This window comes from Pan paniscus, chromosome 16 (assembly GCF_029289425.2).
Source record: "Pan paniscus chromosome 16, NHGRI_mPanPan1-v2.0_pri, whole genome shotgun sequence".
NCBI classification, from domain to species: Eukaryota; Metazoa; Chordata; class Mammalia; order Primates; family Hominidae; genus Pan; species Pan paniscus.
The window spans coordinates 6,934,916-6,956,084 of NC_073265.2; the positions used below are offsets into that span (position 1 = coordinate 6,934,916).

Sequence of the window (21,169 nt, forward strand, 5' to 3'; positions counted from 1 at the left end):
GCTGGGACTACAGGCGCCCGCTACCACGCCCGGCTAATTTTTTGCATTTTTAGTAGAGACGGGGTTTCACCGTGTTAGCCAGAATGGTCTTGATCTCCTGACCTCGTGATCTGCCCGCCTCGGACTCCCAAAGTGCTGGGATTACGGGCGTGAGCCACCGCGCCTGGCCTGTTCCACTTCTTAAAACTGGTCACTGGAAGTACATCGTCTTGGGAAGAACTGGATATTTCTTGAAACCCCTTTCATATAGCCATATTCTCAAACATAGATCCTTCTTTTATTTTTTTCAAAGATTTTTTTCCATTACTGTAGAAAATTCAGAGGGTGTTTATGGATAGTGCAGTACTCCGCTCAAATACAGGGAACGAAAGTTACATTAAAATGATAATATTTTTTGCTGAAAAGTATTATGATATTTAATGTAAGCAAACAAATTAGTCAGCTGATAGTGTTTTGTTTTCATGTTTTAAATGTCTTGGCCGGGCGCGGTGGCTCAAGCGTGTAATCCCAGCACTTTGGGAGTCCGAGGCGGGCGGATCATGAGGTCAGGAGATCGAGACCATCCTGGCTAACACGGTGAAACCCCCGTCTCTACTAAAAATACAAAAATTAGCCTGGCGTACTGGCGGGAGCCTGTAGTCTCAGCTACTCGGGAGGCTAAGGCAGGAGAATGGCGTGAACCCGGGAGGCGGAGCTTGCAGTGAGCCGAGATTGCGCCACTGCACTCCAGCCTGGGGGACAGAGCCAGACTCCGTCTCAAAAAAATAAAAAATAAATAAATAAATAAATAAATAAATAAATAAATGTCTTACTTCAATAGCTTTTGGAGCACAAGTGGTTTAGGTAACATGGATAATTTGTATAGTGGTGAAGTCTGAGATTTTATTGCACCTGTCACCTGAGTAGTGTACATTGTACCAAACATGTAGCTTTTTTATTCCACACCCACCTGCCAACTTCCCCCTTATGAATCTCCAGAGCCGATGATATCACTCAGTGGAGAGTCTTCAACATTCAGGGTGGAATCTTCAGGGTGTGGCCCTCTATCCATTGCTTTCCACCGTTTGTACTCTCTGCTTTATGAATAGAGGCCTGTTCTCCCTGTCTGCCTTGTTCACGTACCTTTGCCGTTTTCCTTGCTGGGATGACATCCTTTGCCCTGAAGTTCTCATTAACCATACCATAGATGTCCTCTTCTTACCTCAATACATCCAAGGCTACCTCAAGTCATAACTTCTCCTTTAGTTTTTCCCTAGTGTCTGAGTTCAAATGGGCTTCTCTATATCCAGAATATCTACCACCTGTCTTATCTTTCCTCACACGTGGCACGTGCAGTTCCTTCCATCTACTTTCATAATGTTGTATTTTAACGGTTCAGTTGTGTTTATATTACACTATTCTGTCAGGCAAACAAGGGTATTTATATGGCTGAAATCTACGGTATTTTTAAAATGTAGTAAAATGTAATGAATAAGCATACAAATGAATGAGTTAATTAATCTATTATATTCTTGGTTAAGTAATGAGCATTATGAGGACAAAAATTGAGTCTTACACCTTCTTAGAATCCTAAAGACCTAGTACAGGACTTGGAATATAGCATTCACTTAAGACATCTTTGTGACTAATGAATTTAAATATTTTTATTAATTCTAAGTTGACGTATGATTGTAATTTGGGGAAGGTAGTGAAATTTCAAATGGCTTTCACCACCTGTGAAATGACCCTTTTACCTACCACATGATTTACCAGATCTTTGTTTAGGTGAACCTAGGCGAAAGCAGATTGTTTCCTCTACTTAGGAAATACTTTGCACATTTTTGTTGCTTATAAATTTGATATTTTAATTTGTACAGTTATAATTTATGATATTGACTTGTACAGTTAATATATTTTTACATATAATATATATTATATATTATATATAGTTATACTATATATAATTTTATTTTCTATAGTAAAGAATATCATTACACATTAACAAAATAGATATAACTGTTTTCTTTCTACTATTTGTTACTGGTGTATACTGCAAATCCCTAATGGATACTGAAATTCTTATCTCTAAGCCCCTCTATGACTATGAAAAGAAATGGGTTCAAGTTTATTTTAAAAATCAAGAGTTTATTAATAATATTATTGTTATCATGTCCAATTGATACTATCATTATTAAAAAGTTTAATCACTTATTTCTTGAAGGACCTAATTAGGAAATATATATGTGTGTGTATATCTATATTCTATCTATATATATCCTATATCTATATTCCATATATATTCTATATCTATATTCTATATCTGTATTCTACATATATTATCTATATAGTCTATATATATTCTATAGATATCCTATATAGTCTATATATATTCTATAGATATCCTATATATAGTCTATATATATTCTATAGATATCCTATATATAGTCTATATATATTCTATAGATATCCTATAGTCTATATATATTCTATAGATATCCTATATATAGTCTATATATATTCTATAGATATCCTATAGTCTATATATATTCTATAGATATCCTATAGTCTATATATATTCTATAGATATCCTATAGTCTATATATATTCTATAGATATCCTATAGTCTATATATATTCTATAGATATCCTATATATAGTCTATATATATTCTATATAGTCTATATATATTCTATATATAGTCTATATATATTCTATATATAGTCTATATATATTCTATATATAGTCTATATATATTCTATATATAGTCTATATATATTCTATATATAGTCTATATATATTCTATATATAGACTATATATATTCTATATATAGTCTATATATATTCTATATATAGACTATATATATTCTATATATAGACTATATATTCTATATATAGTCTATATATATTCTATATATAGCCTATATATATTCTATATATAGTCTATATATAGTCTATATATAGACTATATATAGTCTATATATAGTCTATATATGTATCCTATATATATTCTCTATACATATTCTATATATATATATATATATATACACACACACACATATATAGTAGCCTAATATTTAAAAAATAAGATTGGGACTGCGTAAAATAAGCTGACCCAGACAATAGGGGTACAGACATATGTATAATTCAGCAAGAAATGGTAACAAAGTGAGATATGTCAACTCTTTGTAGCATATTGTTAAGTAGTATTAAAAAACAAGTAATTTTTGGTTGGGTCCATTGAGAGAATAACATTATTTTTAGAATGATCTAATGGCACAATAAGCATTTTAGCATTTTACCTGCAAAAGCATTATAGCTGTGCCAGTTTCTGTTCCAAGAAAAAAATACATTGGTGTATTCTCTAAAGGAGGAAATTCTGACCTCAACTATGTTCAGATAGCTGTGGCAGACAATACTCTGATCAGGTACTAAGTCATATATCTTTCACATTTCCCTTTGCTAGTTATACTCAGCATGTGGTTGGAAATGGAATCAAAGCCCAGTCTGGAAATCCTGAAGTCAAAGTCAAAGTCAAAGGAACTGATCCTGTGATAAAGCAGATTATTGATAAACTGAAGCATGTTATTCAGGTAAGTCCTGATCCTATATTTTTTGGTATAGCCAATAATAAATAATAAGTGGTCACTTTCTGTTACACTTGATAAATTTGTTAACCCTATCAAATAATCCTACCCAAAATATTGTAACACATTATTTGTATCAGGACTTTTGGGGATATTTAGTTTAATGATTTTTGTATGCAGTCAATATGCAGTGGTATTTTAATGTTGGACAATCTGTATATGTGAAAAGCAAGCCTCAGCCTCAGCATTTCAATAATGAGAATCTCAGGACATGCATTGTCTTCAGTGAATAAGTTTGAACATGGGAATCACTGTGACAATTAAAGAAAACACATAGAAGACCATAGAAGATGCCAGAGTTTTCTTTCAGGTAATTCTCTGAATGTTGCTATGAAGGTTTTTGCAGCATTTCAATACAAATTAGGTCATAGATGAATAATATGTACTTCTAATATTTATTTCCTATATCACCTTTTATATGTTATCTTATAATCTACCTAATGGTTGTTTATGAAATACTTCTGTTTTATCTTCAATAATATTTTTCATCAAGTGAGTGTGTATTGCTGTTTTTAATACATGACAAATGAAGCGTGAACATATTTATCAAAATAATATTTCATTGAAATAGTCTATTAATAGGAACCAAACATGATGTTGCATGTTGTAAATATTACTCTGCATTCTGCATCTATTGATGTTTGGGGAAAGAAAGGCTATTTTTTTTTTAGTTAATAGTCATTTTATAAAAATTTATATTTGAATATACTTTCATTTTTCCTAAGCAGAACTTTGCATGGCTAGTTGATGCTTATTTCTAGTATCGTGCATCAGAAACAATACCTAAATAGTACAGAGTTTTTATTGCATACAACATATTCCAGAGTCAGTAGTAGGCTTCTCATAATTGTTCTGCAAAGACAAAGCTTAAGTTTATGCAGAGCCAATTCCTGGGTTTCCATTTTTCACGAGTCCCTATCTCTCAAGGAGAGGATATGTAAGAAGGACTTGGGGGTTGGTGTCCAATACCATAGACTTCTCCCTTCTGTGAGGCAACAATGCTCATTCTACCATTGATACCTATAGAAAACAGAGCTCTCACCCTGGCTGGCAAAACCAAAAATAAATTCTATTGGAAAAGTCTAAGAGAAAAGTGGTATCATGACTACTGATGAGTTAAACCTTCCAGCCTCTGCTGAGCTGGTCCAGTTGGTACCTCACAGTATCGTCCACTGTAGTATAATATGTACAGCTAGATTGTTTGAAAATTCGACCGCATAATTGATAATAAAACCAAAAGAGCTTTAATATTAATGTTCTCTCATTGAGGAGTGAGTACAATCTCACTGTGAGGACACAGTGAAATCTTAGGGGTTTCTTAAGTGGGGTAAGCATTCCACAGAGGATGGAGGAAGAAAAACTAGAACTTAAATATATATTTATTCCATCTCATTCTTTTATATTTCTTTGGTTGTAGTAAGGTATATAAAATATGTAATATATTAGTACAACAGCATATACATATAATTTATAAATACATAAATATACATATTAACTGGACATTTGTTCAGATTGTTTTTCTAAGATATATACATGATGAAAGCAGAACAGAAACCCTGTTACAGATAATAAGGATAGAGCTGTTCCATGAGAAGTGCAGTTATAAGAAAACACATTCACAGAGGAACACATAGATACCCAAGATAGAAAGGATTATAAAAACCCTTAGGAGGAGGGTTCACATATTTATTACCCATTCAGCAACCCCCCTCCCCATTTCTTGTTTCGTAGGTTTCAAAGCCTTTTCAAGGTGGCAGAGGGAAGTCATCCTGCCTTTCTTTTTTAGCTTCTGTGTGAACTTGAGTCCCATTCTTTATTCTTTATAGGAGTGTGCAGATCTCCGATTATTCATGCTTAAGTTTCATTCTGGGGTTGCAAGAGAATATCAAATGCAGTGCTACCTTTGAGGTCTATCATTTTAAGATCTGCTAGATTTATATGATAGAAATGTAGATTTTTATAGAGGACAGCAGAAAGTCATATCTTGCACAGGTGTCACTGAAAATTTACCTTTAATATCTAAGAATATGCTCTTTCATGAACTGCTCTCCTGGAGATGAAGAGAAGTGTTTTACTTTGCCAAGTTTTTATTTATTTATTTATTTATTTGAGACAGAGTTTCCCTCTTGTTGCCCAGGCTGGAGTGCAACGGCGCGATCTCGGCTCGCTGCAACCTCCGCCTCCCGGATTCAAGCGATTCTCCTGCCTCAGCCTCCAGAGCAGCTGGGATTACAGGCACGTGCCACCACGGCCCGGCTAATTTTTTTTGTATTTTTAGTAGAGACAGGGTTTCTCCATGTTGCTCAGGCTGGTCTTGAACTCCCGACCTCAGGTGATCCACCTGCCTTGGCTTCCCAAAGTGCCGATTACAGGTGTGAGTCACGGCGCCCGGCCTACTTTGCCAAACTTTTGACTACTGATGGTGTACGCGTGCCCTGGCAGGGATGGCCATTGTGCTGTCAGTATCAAGAGATGGCTGACAGCACCCACCACAATGTCAGCTATGAAAGGATTCAGAAAATAGCCTTCTGTAAGTCAGAATTTATTAATTAAGGAGTAGGGCCATGGAAGATGTCAACATAGGAATAGGTTTCAGATTCTAAACTGTAGATTTAGATGATCACTTCTTAGTGTCTGTATAAAATTTACTTTATTTTTTATTATAACATGAAGTTCGCTTTCCACCTTTATACTATGAAAAATGCCGTGTCTCACAATAGGGACATACCTGTGTTAAAGTATATGGAAGTAAATCAGCCACAATAGCAAACATTGCCTGCATGGACTCACCCAAAAATGCCTTTCTCGGCCTGCCATTGATCTGAACCTCATTTCTACCTTGCATTGTCTGCAATTAGAGTCAGTAAGGAAGTACATAAAGATTTTTACTTGGAAAATGTCACTTTTTAATGTTTTAATAATTAATTCATTCAAGATACTCAACAAATGCTCACTGAGTTTCTAGTACGGTCCTGGTTCTGTACAGGCACTGAGGTTAAAGTTGTGAATAAAGCAGACACAACCCTGCTCTCATGGGCTTTCCATTGTAAGAAAAAAGTAAATAAACAAACCAATGAAACCAGTATTGTAGCTGACACATGTTATGCACAAAACCAAACAAGTCGAGGTAAGGAAAGATATTTAAGAAGAGTGTGCTGGTGAAGGCCACTCAGGGGCAGATGTTTGGGTTGATGCTGAATAAGGAGAAGAAAGGAGTCATGGGAAAACCTGTGAGAACTGTGTCTGGGGCAGAAGGCAAAGTAGGTATAAAGGCCCTGTGGCAGGAATAAGTTTATTTTATTCAGAGAACAGAAGGCCAGGCGGCTAAAACAGAGTGAGTTAAAGGGAGGAGATAAACATACATCATGTTTTGGGGAGTCCAGTAGGCTCTGGTAAAGAGTTTATATTTTCTCCTAAATAGACTAAGAAGTCATTTTAAAACTGTAAGCAGAAACTAGCTGCGCGCAGTGGCTCATGCCTGTAATCTCAGCACTTTGGGAGGCTGAGGCGGGCGGATCACCTTAAGTCAAGAGTTTGAGACCAGCCTGGCCAACATGGTGAAACCCCGTCTCTTCTAAAAATACAAAAATTAGCCGAGCACGGTGGAGCGTGCCTGTAATCCCAGCTACTGAGGAGGCTGAGGAAGGAGAATCGCTTGAACCCAGGAGTCGGAGCCTGCAGTGAGCCAAGATCGCGCCACTGCACTCCAGCCTGGATGACAGAACAAGACCCCTCAAAATAAATAAATAAAAAAAAATACATCACAAATTTAATAAATAAATAAATAACTGTAAGCAGAAGCTGATACAATTTAATATATGTTTTATGAGGACTTCACTATGAAAACTGGACCCTGCGTACAAGAATGGAAAAAAGAAAGTAACACAGACAGAAGGCCACATAATTGGAGCTAGAATAATAAGAGTGGATAAGCTGAGAAGTGCATAGATTTAGACAAATATTGGAAGCGGGGTTTTTGGGATTTGTTAATGGATTGGAAATTTGAGAGACGGAAGAAAGATGATAGCGAGGTTTGGTGGGGTGATAGTGTCACTAAGTGAAAAAAGGAATTCTGAGAGAGGAGCAGGCCTGGCGGAGGGTCCCTGGGATTGATTAGAAATCAGTGGTTTTGTTAACTGTGAGATGCTTGTTAGATGCCCAAGAGGGATGTGCAGAACTCAGGGAGACCACACAACTGGAGGTGTATGTTTGTAAGCATCAGCACGTGGATAGTATTTAAGCCCTGAGATTGTATAAGGTTGTCACCTTTCCTTTAGAGTATAAATTCACACCAAAACTATTGGTGGAGATGATAGGACAAGGGAATCATACAAAAAAAATTGTACTGCAAAAACCTATGAATGAATAAAACATTTTATTAAATGTATTTGGCACCTTGTATATACTTAGTTGATCTAGGACAGAGAAGATACTTAGTAACATTCATTTTTTCTTACTGTAAGAATAATGACCCAGGAGGCGGAGGCTGCAGTGAGCTGAGATCAGGCCACTGCACTCTAGCTCTAGCAGACAGAGTGAGACTCCGTCTCAAAAAAAAAAAAAAGAAGAAGAATGAATGCTCATCAGAGGGAACTGAATTTTATTATTCTAGGAAATCTGATGGAAAAAGTGAAAAATAAATATTAATACCATTTATAAAACAATGAAAAGACTTATAAGAGAAGCCATCTAGGCTTTTCTCTATACTTAATTATACATATAAATACATCAGTACTTTACTTCAAAAAATAAGATCATAGGGTACATTTGATTTTATGATCTGAACTCCTCACCTGACCACACAAAACAAATACTTTACCATGGCATTAAATAGTCTGCTATCTGGTTGTTAGTGCTGGCATATTATTCTATCACATGGAAAGATTACAGTTTTCCTTCACCCAGTCACCGAAAGTTGGATATTTAGGTTGCGACCAGTTTTTCATGATAATAAAGACTAATAGGAATAGCAGTAGACATAAGATGTTTTTGGCATCTTTTTTTTCTTGTAATACGTTCTACATATTGAAACTAATAATTGTATTTTGCTACATATTGCCACGTTTTTCTCAAGGAAAATTATAGCTAACAGAAAGTGTCAGCTTTCTCTGTGTGTTAAGGGTGTGGGTGGAAGCTCGGCAGTGACACTGAGACATATTGGTATGGAACATCATTGGACTCTCTAGAGATCAAGGTAGCAGTCCTGTAGAAATGTTAGCCCGAGCTGTGTGTCACCTGGGAGTACTCCAAGGACGGCCAAAAGAAATATTTTAGTTAGAAGACAATTTATAAGAAAAGTTTAGAAGCTTCCTAGAGAGGTCATAGCATACACAATTTTATTTCATCCTTTAGGACAAGCCCTATATGTATATTCTGCGCACATCTCCTCCTGCACCCTCCTCAAAAAAAAAAAAAAAAAAAAAAGCTGAGATCTGATGTAAATAGATAGCTGTGAATTATAGCTTGGTCCTTAAGGAATATCTCAGAAACTTCAATGTTCCTTCACCCTCTCCGCAAATCTCTCTGAATTGAGAATGGGAACCTTGGCAACAGAGGGGAGTCATGCACCTCCCTTTTCCATCTGTGACTCTGACATCTTCCTCCAGGTCAGCCATGGTGCAAACTCTCACAGTTACTTTCTGGCAGTTTCCTGCATTCCAAACCTGTTTCTGAAATGGGCAATATTTGTCCCCTTGAAAATCACCTGTGATAAATGTGGTATAGCCCATGGCCAGTGAAAATTTTCCTACAGGGAGACATATTCCTAAGTGTTAACATTAACTTTTTCAGATGTTTGAGTCAGACTCAATTGCCCTTTCATATTATAGATTGAAAACAACACTTGGTTGATGTTAGTATATCTGATTGAGGAAATATGAGAGCCTTTTTAATTTAGATTTGCTCGCCTAGAAAACTCACTTTGAAACTTCTTGGTCATGTTATGTTTGCTTATGGCAAAGTTATCAGCAAAAAAGTCACTGTTATGCAGCAATTTATCTTTAAACACTAAATGACATCTATCATTTTTCAAAGAAAATAATGTCAGCAGTTAAAATCCTAACTGCTTGAGCACTGTTAGTTGACAATTATAATGCCCCATTGCTTAGAAATTAATTGACCTACTTTCAATAAGAAACATAAAAAGTAATATCACAGCAATTTTCTGGATCTATTTTATTCCAAAACCAATAAATGTTACAGTGTTGTTAAAAGTAATAGATTTAAAAACATTTTATTTTCTTAAACTTAACAATTCAAATAACATAAAATAATATTACGTTTCTATTAAGTATTCATTTTTATACAGACCAAAAGTTCTTTAGAAAATGTCTTCATGTATAATATAAATTTGATTTTTAGATGTGAGAAAAGCAACAATCATAATCGTTGCCTAAATCCACAAAATAAGTAGATATTCTATAATATGTATTTCGGTAATCACAATGTATTGGATTCAGGCAGAGATGAGAGACACTCTGATTTTAGTAGAAAAAGACTGTGTTAAATTACCTCTTTGCCTTTTCTCTGTTCCTAGGATAGCAATATAATAAATAGTAACTTTAGAACTGGGATACACTGAGAAAATGTTCTAATTTAAATCTCAATAGATGATTACACAGGTAGTGTTTACACACACACACACACACACACACACAATGACAGGAGTTTTTAAAGATATTAGTATCTCGGAATTTTTGAATTCTGAAAACTGTCCAAGCTTTTATCATTAAATCACTTGTTATGAAACCCATTTTAGAAACACACTTTCCTATTTTTAATAGCCTATGATAGTCATACAGAATGAGTTAATCAAAATTGATTGGTCAATTGCTAATTGCAATTTCTTTGACCGTAGCATGTCAGCTGATTCTATGAACTTCTACAGACTCTTTCCCTTGGTCCGGGAATTGCCACAACACTCTGACTCCTTTCCCCACAACTCCATTACATGATATTGTCACCTCCCCAGGCTTACGATACTAATATTCCAGAGAGACGAACAGTCCTTGATTTTGAATAGCAATGCAGTAGTGACCAAAACAGATTTAGTTTTGGTTCAGAAGAAAGTGCTGGATATGCCCTCAGTAACTTTCCATGGTCATCTAATTCAGCAATTAGTTTGAGTAAATTCAATGGAAGGCTGCTTTCTGGAATGGGTAGTGTAATGTACTGACTTCCCTATTAGACATTTCATTTAAAAAAATCAATTGTCCGCATAAAACAACCATTTCAATCAGTGTACATTCAACTGGAAAGGAAAGTTAGAGAACTTTTTTTGAAAGTAATGGGATTGGGGTTGGCCATTGCTAATTTCTTTTTGATTAAAGCATATGTAATTGTTTTGTGTTGGATAAAAATTTGACTTTTTATTTGCGCGGATGCTGCTGATCTTATATGTTATCATTTCCCATTCAGACTTGAGCTGTTTATCTGCCGGGTTTTCTGTTCATAAAATGTTGAAAGGACGTTAAAATGTAGAACTTTTACATTTTTTATTTAGGTGACTAGGACAAATTCTGGTAATTTGTAGGCTAAAACTTAAATGTATTTCTGCTTAAAATATTTTTGAAATGTGGTTTATTTCACAAATGAGGTTCCAAACTATAACCAGCTCTCACTAAATTCTTATTTATTTATGTATGTATTTATTTATTTATTTATTTTGAGACGGAGTCTTTCTCTGTCGCCCAGGCTGGAGTGCAGTGGCCGGATCTCGGCTCACCGCAAGCTCCGCCTCCCGGGTTCATGCCATCCTCCTGCCTCAGCCTCCTGAGTAGCTGGGACTATAGGCGCCTGCCACCACGCCCAGCTCATTTTTTGTATTTTTAGTAGAGACGGGGTTTCACCGTGTTAGCCAGGATGGTCTCAATCTCCTGACCTCGTGATCCACCCGCCTCGGCCTCCCAAAGTGCTGGGATTACAGGCGTGAGCCACCGCGCCCAGCCAAAAGATCATTTTTAAATTATGTATCTGGGAATATATTATCAAACCAGGCCTGAAACTTATTAAAAAGATGGTAAAATCTAATTTAACTTCATTTAATACTCCTTTTCTCTTAGTCTTATAAAAGCAAATGAGCTTGTTGGCTTTTAATTATGAAAATATAATTTTAATTTATAAGACATATATAACAAAGCAAGATAGCTGCTAAATTCACTCTATCCTAGTAACTTCCTATTGCATACATTCATTTTTAATGTAATAAGAAAATCCTTTCAAAATTTTTAAAAGAATCACATTACCCAAGAAGAGGCTCAACATTTCTAGAAAATAAATATGTTCTTAAGACACTTAATAATTCCTGAAATGAAGACCTAATTCTTCAGAGTTTTAAAATATTTGATGTGCACTCTTTACATATATAGAGAGTTTAAATTTAATAATTTCCCTTCTTAAAAAATAAGTGAAACATACCACAAACATATCAAAGCAAGTTATTCATACTTCTCATTTAAGTAACTGTATTGTCATAGCAAAATTATTTTATATAATCAAAAAGCACAAAAGCCTTATTAGAATACTAATTTCAATGTCTGTTTCACAGATTTGCTCAGAATAGATTTTTTCATGCTTCTGCACTAATTCATTGAAGGACAATGTTTTACCGATTCCTGAAAAAATATCATTATCTGCCCCATAGTGGTGGCTCATGCCTGTAATCCTAACACTTTGGGAGGCCGAAGCTGGCAGATTGCTTGAGCCCAGGAGTTCAAGACCAGCCTGGGCAACATGGTGAAAACTCATCTCTACCAAAAAAAAAAAAAAAAAAGTAAAAAGTTAGCCGGGCAAGGTGGCGGGCACCTGTAGTCCTAGCAACTCAGGAGGCTGAGGTAGGAGGATCACCTGGGCCTGGGAGGTTGAGGTTGTGGTGAGCCATGATTATGCCACTGCATTCCAGCAGTGGGTGACATAGTGAGATCTTGTATCAATAATAATAAGATAAAATAGAAAATAAAAATATCATTAACTGACATTTTAAAAAGTATATTTCCCAATGTATAAATATACTTTGTGGATTAACAAGAGAAAAATTTCAAGATACTGTAAATTTAAAACAAATCTTTATGTATAATACCATCGTAATGTCTTTGACCAGGAGCAATCTATCATGTGAGATAAAAAATATTAAATATACATTTATTGAATAAATGAATGAAAATCATGATTACCTTGATCACTATATTTAAAATTTAAATGAAGCAGGAAAGTAAATCTTCCTAATTATCATATACTTAACATAACTGTTTAAAATCACTCTAATAACAAGTAATATGTTAATTTTGAATTATAATTTTAAAATGCCTGTATTGTTTCATTCACTCATCCTTCCATTAGTTCAGTGAACAAATATTGATTACTTACCCACTATGTGCAGGTATCATCATAGATTCAGGGAGTACAAAAATGATTAAACGAGGGGATCAGCTGGAGTGACCGTTTTCTAGAAACAATGCCTATTTCAGTTATGAACTAGTCTGTTTTGAAGAAAGTGGTGAGGGAAAGCTGAAAATCCTATTTTCACTTTATTCAACAAATCTTATTGAGGTCTTATTATGAATCAGGGGCTCTCCTAGGTAGGGCATACAAAATTGATTAAGACTGTGCTTGCTTGCAGAAAACAAACAAAAAAGCATCTCTATAATAAAAAGGAAAAAGAGGAAATTCCCTTTGTAGGTTTCATAGTTTATAGTGATACTGCTGATGTTGTCTCAGAGAATTAGTCACAATTATAGGAACTCAGAAGGCATTCCGTTGAGATGAAATAGAGACTAAACTAGCAGAGATTACTTAGTGAAATAACAATTCGAACATAGTTATAATTCATTTTAGAAGATATTATGGCTCACACATAGTAGATGTGATGACTGAATAACAGGAATGTGGAACGATGGCACCTTGGTAGCCATTACCCATTGCCAACATGATTCTGCATTAAAAAATCTGTGCAAAACGGCCGGGCACGGTGGCTCACGCCTGTAATCCTAGCACTTTGGGAGGCCAAGAGGGCGGATCACGAGGTCGGGAGATGGAGACCATCCTGGCTAACACGGTGAAACCCCGTAACTACTAAAAATACAAAAAATTAGCTGGGCATGGTGGCACGCGCCTGTAGTCCCAGCTACTCGGGAGGCTGAGGCAGGAGAATCGCTTGAACCTGGGAGGTGGAGGTTGCAGTGAGCTGAGATCGCGCCACTGCACTCCAGCCTGGGCGACAGAGTGAGACTCCATTTCAAAAAAACAAACAAACAAACAAACAAAAAACACAACTTTGGAGTATATTAATAAACATTGTTTTTTAAAAAAAATTTTTTAATCTTTAATTTCCGTTTTCACATATTTCTTCTTGCTTCCAAAAGGAAAGGAGTGGGTAGCTCTGTTGCCTGTACACCGTCCACGGCCCCTGGATCCGGGCGGGGTCCCCCGGGCCACCCGGGGGTCCACATGCAGCCCCCGGGAGGCCAGTGCGGGGTGAGGTCCGGGGGCCGCCTTATTGCTGAGGTCCGGCCGGTTGGGGCCCCGGCGGCCGCTAGGCGCTCTGGCTGGGCAGCTCCTGGGAGATGAAGCGGCGCAGGCGCTCCAGGTACTGGCTGTAGAGCTGGATGTCTTTGTGCCCGGCGCCCTCCACCCACAGCGGCTCCACGGCCTTGGGGCAGCGCTCCTAGAGCGCCAGCCCCTGCGAGAAGTCGATCACCTCGTCTTTCGTGCCGTGGATGATGAGCACGGGCGACGTGATCTTGGACACCTTCTGGATTCTGCGGGAGGGGCGTGGGGCGGGTGAGACCTCACCGGGCCCGGGCCCCGCCGCGCCCCGCCCCGCCCCCGTCCCCGACCCAGTCCCCGTCCCCGCCCCTGTCCCCGCCCCAGCCTGCTCACTTGGGGAAGGCGTCGAAGCAGTAGGCTTCTTGGTGTCGGGAAGGCGACGCTCAGGTCCAAGGTGAGCGGCGAGTGCAGCACCACCGCGGCGGACTTGTAGCGCGAGGCCAGGTCCACGGTGGGCACCGTGCCGATGCTCTGCCGGTACAGGATGATGCTGTCCGGGCTGATGCGGTACCTGGCGGCACCGGAGCAGGGTCAGCCGCGGCCTCCGACTCGCGCGCACCCCTCCCGCCAGCGGGCGTCCCCGGGCCCAGCTCCGGATGCGACTCTCCAGTCTCCCGGCTCAGCCTAGTCAGTGGGTCAGGCCCAGGCTCCACAGCAGTCCCAAGGGCCACCCCCAGTCCCCCAAGAACGCAGCGGTGGGCGGAGCCGGCGGCCTGGTCGTGTTCCCTGGCGCTATGGTTCACTGGCGTTTCCTAGCCAGGATCTGCTGGATCCTGGCTAGGGAGTCCTCCTCGGGCTAGGGTAGGGGAAGCCCTGGCGCCTCTCCTTTTCCTGGTCACCCCGGGGCGCACACTGGGAACTATGTGCCCCCCCACATCCCGAATGCTTCACGCCTTCCTGCCCAGGTTAGAAAGCTGTTCCTGGTGCACTGGCCGGAACAGGGTACACTCTTCCTCCCTGCAGCCCTTGCCCACCCCCTTGGCCATGAGGAATTCAGGCAGCTGTGTCCCCAGATGTCTCCACCCAATTTTGGACTCTCGGGGTCCCATGCCCAATGAGGTGCCAGCCCAACCCAGGTCAACATCGAGGTTGGCGGCTGCGGGGGCAGCACCTCCTCCCACCAGCGCCTTCCCTTGGGAGTGGACAAGTCCTCGGCCACCTCAGCACCACCAGCTCCCACCCAGGGCCACCCCCACCGCCAGGTCACTGGTGTGCGGCCCCTGGCCCAGCTGATCCAGCACCAGTACCAAGGCCTCCTCGTGCCCAGTCCCAACCACGCGGGACCCACGTGCTACCCTGTCGATGCCGCGACCCCAGAACTCTCCTCCCACATGCTCCAGGCTCTGATCCCAGGCAGATGCCCTCCTGCGAGGCAGGAGCATGGGCAGGTGTGCGTCCCGTCTGCCTGGCATTCGGACTCCACCAGCAGGGCTGTACCCCTCCTTGGCCTGGAATCCCAGCCTCCTGGCAGCACTCCACAGCTCACTGTTCACCCATGCCCCAAAGGATGCTGCCTGGCTTGTGCCTGTGGCCCCAGCTCTGCCTCAGCCTCCTTGGCCTGCTCCCTGGCAGCCAAGGCCAGTAGTGTGCTGAGCCAGCCCAGCCCTGTCACCTGCTCCAGGCAGGAGCCCCCAGCTGCCACCTGGATGTCACCTCTCAGACAATCAAACAAGACACATCCTCAGTGGAGGCCCTGAGCGCGATCTGGCCTCCCCCTCACGGCTCTGGGCCGAGGTTCCTGCAGGACAAAGCAGCAGCAGGACAGATGGCTGAGCAGACAGAGCTCAGAGCTGGCCATGGTGGGTGTGACTCTGCCAGTGCCCTGGGCAGTAGAGACAGCAGGGAGCTGAGGAATCTGCATGAAGTGGTGCTTGGTTTCTGCGCCCACACTGCCAGGAGACCCCCAGAGCCAGGGTGGTGCCAGGGGACCCAGCTCCCAGGCCCACAGAAGGGACTGCCTGGGATATCGCCAAGGCAACGAGGACCCCACCTCCCCAGGGCCTCTGACTTCTCAGAGCTGCGCCTGGCCCCTGCAGGAGCGGGGCAGACCAGTGAGGGGCAGGGCCAGGACGAGACAACCCCAGCGGGTGGCAAGCAGGAAAGGCCTCCAGAGGCCCACGCGGGTCTTCTGATCCAGAGCAGCACTGGCCCGGGCGGTGGGCGGTGCTCAAACACCAGTGAAGGGCCCAGGCAAGCGCAGGGCTGGGGACCTGGATGTTTACGAGGGCTGGATCTGGAATGGAGGCTGGCCCAGACCTCAGGTGTGTGCTGGGGGTCTGCACCTGACCCTGCAGGCCCTGCCCCGGGATGGCCGAGCTCCACAGCCACAGGGCCTCATGGGCCAGGCCTCGGGACCTCGATGCAGCAGCCTCGCCTCACCTGGCCCCAAGTGCTGCCTCGGCCCGTGGGCTCCCAGCCACACGTGCACAGACCCCCCCCAGACACCACCCACCCCCTCCCGCCGGGTGGCGTCCACGCCCCTGTGACAAGCTCAGCCCCTTCCTGTCCTCAGGCCAGGGGATCCCAGGGAGCCTGGCTCCACAGGCCAGGGTGTGGGCGGACCTCCTGGCCATACCTCAGCCATGTGGAGGCGGCACCCGCACGCCTGAGCTCACCTGTCCGGCTCTCTGGCCGCATGCGTCCACTGTGGCTCCCCTCCTGCAGGGCCGCCCACCTTCCTCCCAGGGAAGCCCGCCCCTCCCCCTGGCCCCCGGCCTGGTCCCCTCTCCGGTGTGCCCAGGCTGAGCTGCCCCCGGGGTCGCCCTCACCTGGTGCGCAGGGCCTGCCGGGCGGCGTCGATGTTGGCGTAGAGGTTCGTCTCGGAGGGCCTGCCCGAGCTGGCACCGTAGCCGGAGTAGTCGTAGGAGAAGATGTTGCAGTGGAGGCGGGAACACAGGCCAATGTAGAAGCTGCTCATCTGGCCCAGGTCCACGCGTTGCCTTCCTTGTTCATGCACCGCTGGTCAGACGCAGTTCAGCTGATGTAGGCTGGGCTTGGCTAGCATTGGCTTGAAGCTGCAGCTGGTGTCCAGATCTGTTCCATGTATTTGTGATCCTCCTCAGCCCTCCCGGGTACTTGAAGCATGTTATTGTTGTGGCCAAAGTCAGGAGTGCAACCTGCCTGTGCAAAAACATGCCAGGCTTCTGTTGCCTTAAATCCTCTAAGATACCCCTTTGGCTTAAGCAGAGTCACACAGCAAGGATCAAAGTCAAGGAGTGGGGAATTATATCTGTCCCTTAGAGATGGAGATAGGAGAGAGTGTGAACAAATGACGGAAAATGATCTCATCTACCAGAGTGTCCTTAAAGATTTTAACATAATAAATTCAGTATTGTTTTTGTTTGTTTGAATGAAGCTTTGCATGGACACAGTACAGTACAAAAGTACTATTTGAACTCTTTCTCCACATTCATAAAATTGCTACATAGTTTCTACCATGATTATATTTTTATGATCCATTTTTGTGTACAGATCTGAAAACTTTATACTAGAATTTATTAGCTGAGGAAAGGAACATGCACTGACATCATCATACACAAATATTTCTCAACATTTTAATGCTTGTGGTATTGTTAATGTTTCTGTGGAAAAATACTTAAAATCATAGAAGTGATTTCTAAGTCAGTTATTGATTTATTCTGATGAATTATAAAAATCAGACTAAATTAGTAATAGAGAAATTACACTTGAAATACTAGTCTGAGCTACAAATGAGATGGATTTTTGTGCTCATCATTTGTACTCTAGTTATGTTTGTTGAGATTGGGTTATGAAAACATCATTATAACATTATCAGCAGAAAAGCCTGTTGTGCTATAATTAAATCATCTAAACAATCATTTTTGTGGTCTTAATATCCTGGATTTCTCAATTCATTGTAGTAGATAAGAGTTCTCTTTAAATACTACTTATTATCGGTAGCTTGCTTTTCTGTGAAATCTAGAAAATTTAGAATTCTGCATTAACATTTAATAAAATACATGCTATCCTAATATTGATGCATTATATTTATCTATACAACATGCAACAAGAGAGAAATATTAGATGAATTAGAATATTTGCAGCCTATGGCAATTATCTGTAGCCACATTTTTTTTTTTGTCTTCAGAAAAATGTAGATGATTTTGGAAATGGACTAGTTCTAGTCTCAATCTAGGAAGAACTACTTATGGAAGTTTTGTGTACAGGATACTGATGTTTTCAAATATAATGCATTATTATTTTAGTTTAGTTTCTTTTGCCACATACTTAGAAATTGTTCAAGTGAACAGGCTATTAAAACGAATGGTATAATAAATGGTATAGATAGGCATTGTAAACATCCCACTTTTCCCAAGCCATGAATTTTAACACTGGATTAAGGAGATGAAAATGGAGCCATTGGGAATGTGGATTCTTTGCTAATAATTATTTTTCTTCTTTAAAAAGATTCTTCAAAAGGCAAGAATATGGAAGTATTTCAGGAGATATTCTTGAGGTATCTAAAATACATACTCTTCCTATCAAAATCAATAAATAGATTGATGTAAGTAAGATAAAGTCAGGGCAACTGATTTTGCATGTGAGTGTACACACAGACACATATCCATGTTTTCTCCATCTGTTCTCAGTTACTGAATTATTAGACTCAGCTGACCACTTGACTGTGTTTAATCTGATAAACAGACTCTTAACAAGAAGAACAATATTTTAAACACTGGATTGTTCCTACTACTTCTCAGCGTGCATCAGCTACTCTCTTTCCCCATCCTATCTCCTGCCAAATTGGTCTCTACTTATCTGTTCCACTTGGAGACACTATTTGATGTTGCTATAAATGACTTAAATGAATATTCACTCTACCTGGTTTCATATTAATTCAGTTTTCATAGGATGGTCTCTGTGGGATCAAGCAAAAGGACTTAGTGGAATATCTCTTATGACTCCATAAAGTAAAGAATGTGGTGAGTTTAACAGAGTGCCCCTTCCTTTACTAAATGTGAATGATGTGTCAGTATAGGGGGCCAGAGTGAAAAGTCCTAACATACGTTTGTTTGGGCAGCCAACAATTGGTCACATTGCACATTTCATGTTACAAAGGAGCCTCATGGTAGTATAAATGAGGGTCAGGAAAAGACACTTAACTGTGCTCTGGGCTTTAAAATGGAGCCAGGGCAAGAATTCTGGAATTTGACAATGTCAGGAAGGAAACCTCTGTAAGCAGGCACGCAGGGGACTCCAGAAATCTCTTCTTTGCCCCTACAACTCTGGACTTTCAGAAATACACACCCCATTCTCCTGTATTAATACACAATTCATGTTCACAACATCAAAAACCAATTTTAAAATAGTAAACCTAAGGTAGATGGAAAGGCATTATAGCCTCAGCATGCCCGAGATGTGAGGAGCAAATCAGAAAGATGTGAGTGTGACAAGAAAGGGACATTGTGCTAACCAATCATTTAAAATTTTTACTTCAGAGAAATGGCAATATTTCACAGGTTGTTTCTCATCACCAATCTCACAAATATACATGTTTTTTGAAAATTTTCCTCTCAATTCTTCTCCTTGACAGTGAAGTCCAGAAGAGGTTGGTTTAGATCTAACTCTTTTCAGCCTCAATACTCCATAATCACTTTGGCTTTTTTGATTATGACTGGACGGCATGTACTATTATTTTAATATTAAAGATTTAGGTAATAATTTTAAATGTTATCCTTAAATAACTATGGGCTTTATTCATTTACTGTATATATTTCTCAAACATTCATAAGAACTTAAGGATTTTAATTCAAATGGTCCCTAAAGTAGAAAATGCACTCACAGATTATGCATATGTCTTTTAAGAAACAGAAACGTGCCATTTGTTATTAAATTGAGTAGACTTTGTATCCTTTAGAATTTGGGCAGAGTTTTCTTGCTATATTGTAGAGAACCTACAACCATATCTTAATTTTCTTCTTTTTGAGGTCTTCAAAATTAACATTGGCATTGGTCCACTAATTCCTTGTTTTCTATTTTTGGATGAGTGTGCATAGATTACCTCCATCTTAATTTTCAACATAAACTTTTAGCAGACTCTTTCACCTTTCATTGCCATGTAAGCAGATGTGATTTTTATTCTTTTTTCCTTTTCATTGAACAGTTACTTCATTTGAAATTTTTCACTTGATTTAATTTAACTTTATTTTTTGGTGGTAGATACATCTGTTGCTACCTGTGTCTGGTTGGCATTTTAATGTGTTGCCTCGAAGCTGTAACCACAATAGTGGCACATTTTCCTGCTGTTCCTTTATTCTTTGTTCCATGTGTATCTATTTTCAATAAATTGCATTGGTATATTATCATAGATTTTCTTTTTGTCTCTCAGATTTTCTGTTGTAATTATTTTTATTTATGCCTTTGGAAATATTTTATGATTGTTACATAAAACAGCAGAGCTCTTTCAGAAAGTTTTCATGGTTTTCCAAATGTACATTCGTATAGATTATTTAGTAGTTATTACACAATGATCTTTGGAGCAATAAATGCTGTTATATAAGAACAATTCCCAAATGTAATTTGAGTTATAAGCTAGCCTTTGATGGCCTAGAATTGATGTACCTTTATAATTCTAATCTGCATGCAAATTTAAGAAGACCAAGGATTGAGGATTGGGTGCATAATTTTCAGGGCCCAGTAAAAAGTGAAAATGTAGAACCCTTTGATAAAAACTTACAAAGAATTTCAAGATGACCATAATAGGCCATGCACAAGGCCTTTCTAGATGGGTAGAGTGACCATGAAGCCATGGGCATTGTTTGGTTTTGTTTAATCTTACTGTTTGGTTGTAAAGCAGATCTTTAAATCAAGAGAAAAAAGAACACCAAAGAAGATCTCTGTCAAAATGTTTGAAGCATTATAGAAGATTAGATCCATATAAATGAAAGGGATAAAGAAAAAGCACATATCCAACCTCAAATATAAAGCATGGAATTCTCATATGAACTCCATTATAGCACTTGATATTTCAGCTCTATTTTCATT

At 40.0% G+C, this 21,169-nt stretch overlaps 1 protein-coding gene across 1 annotated transcript; it reads right to left on the reverse strand.

Annotated features, from left to right (window-relative positions):
* Positions 1-9,906: 9,906 nt before the first annotated feature.
* On the reverse strand, positions 9,907-17,819 carry LOC117975964 (uncharacterized). The gene is made up of 3 exons (XM_034938397.3): positions 16,933-17,819; positions 14,498-14,675; positions 9,907-14,376 (listed from the first exon to the last, which is right to left on the reverse strand). Exons 1-3 carry the CDS (start codon positions 17,079-17,081, stop codon positions 13,954-13,956), a joined length of 750 nt encoding a protein of 249 aa, XP_034794288.3. The 5' UTR covers positions 17,082-17,819; the 3' UTR covers positions 9,907-13,953.
* Between the last annotated feature and the right edge of the window lie 3,350 nt (positions 17,820-21,169).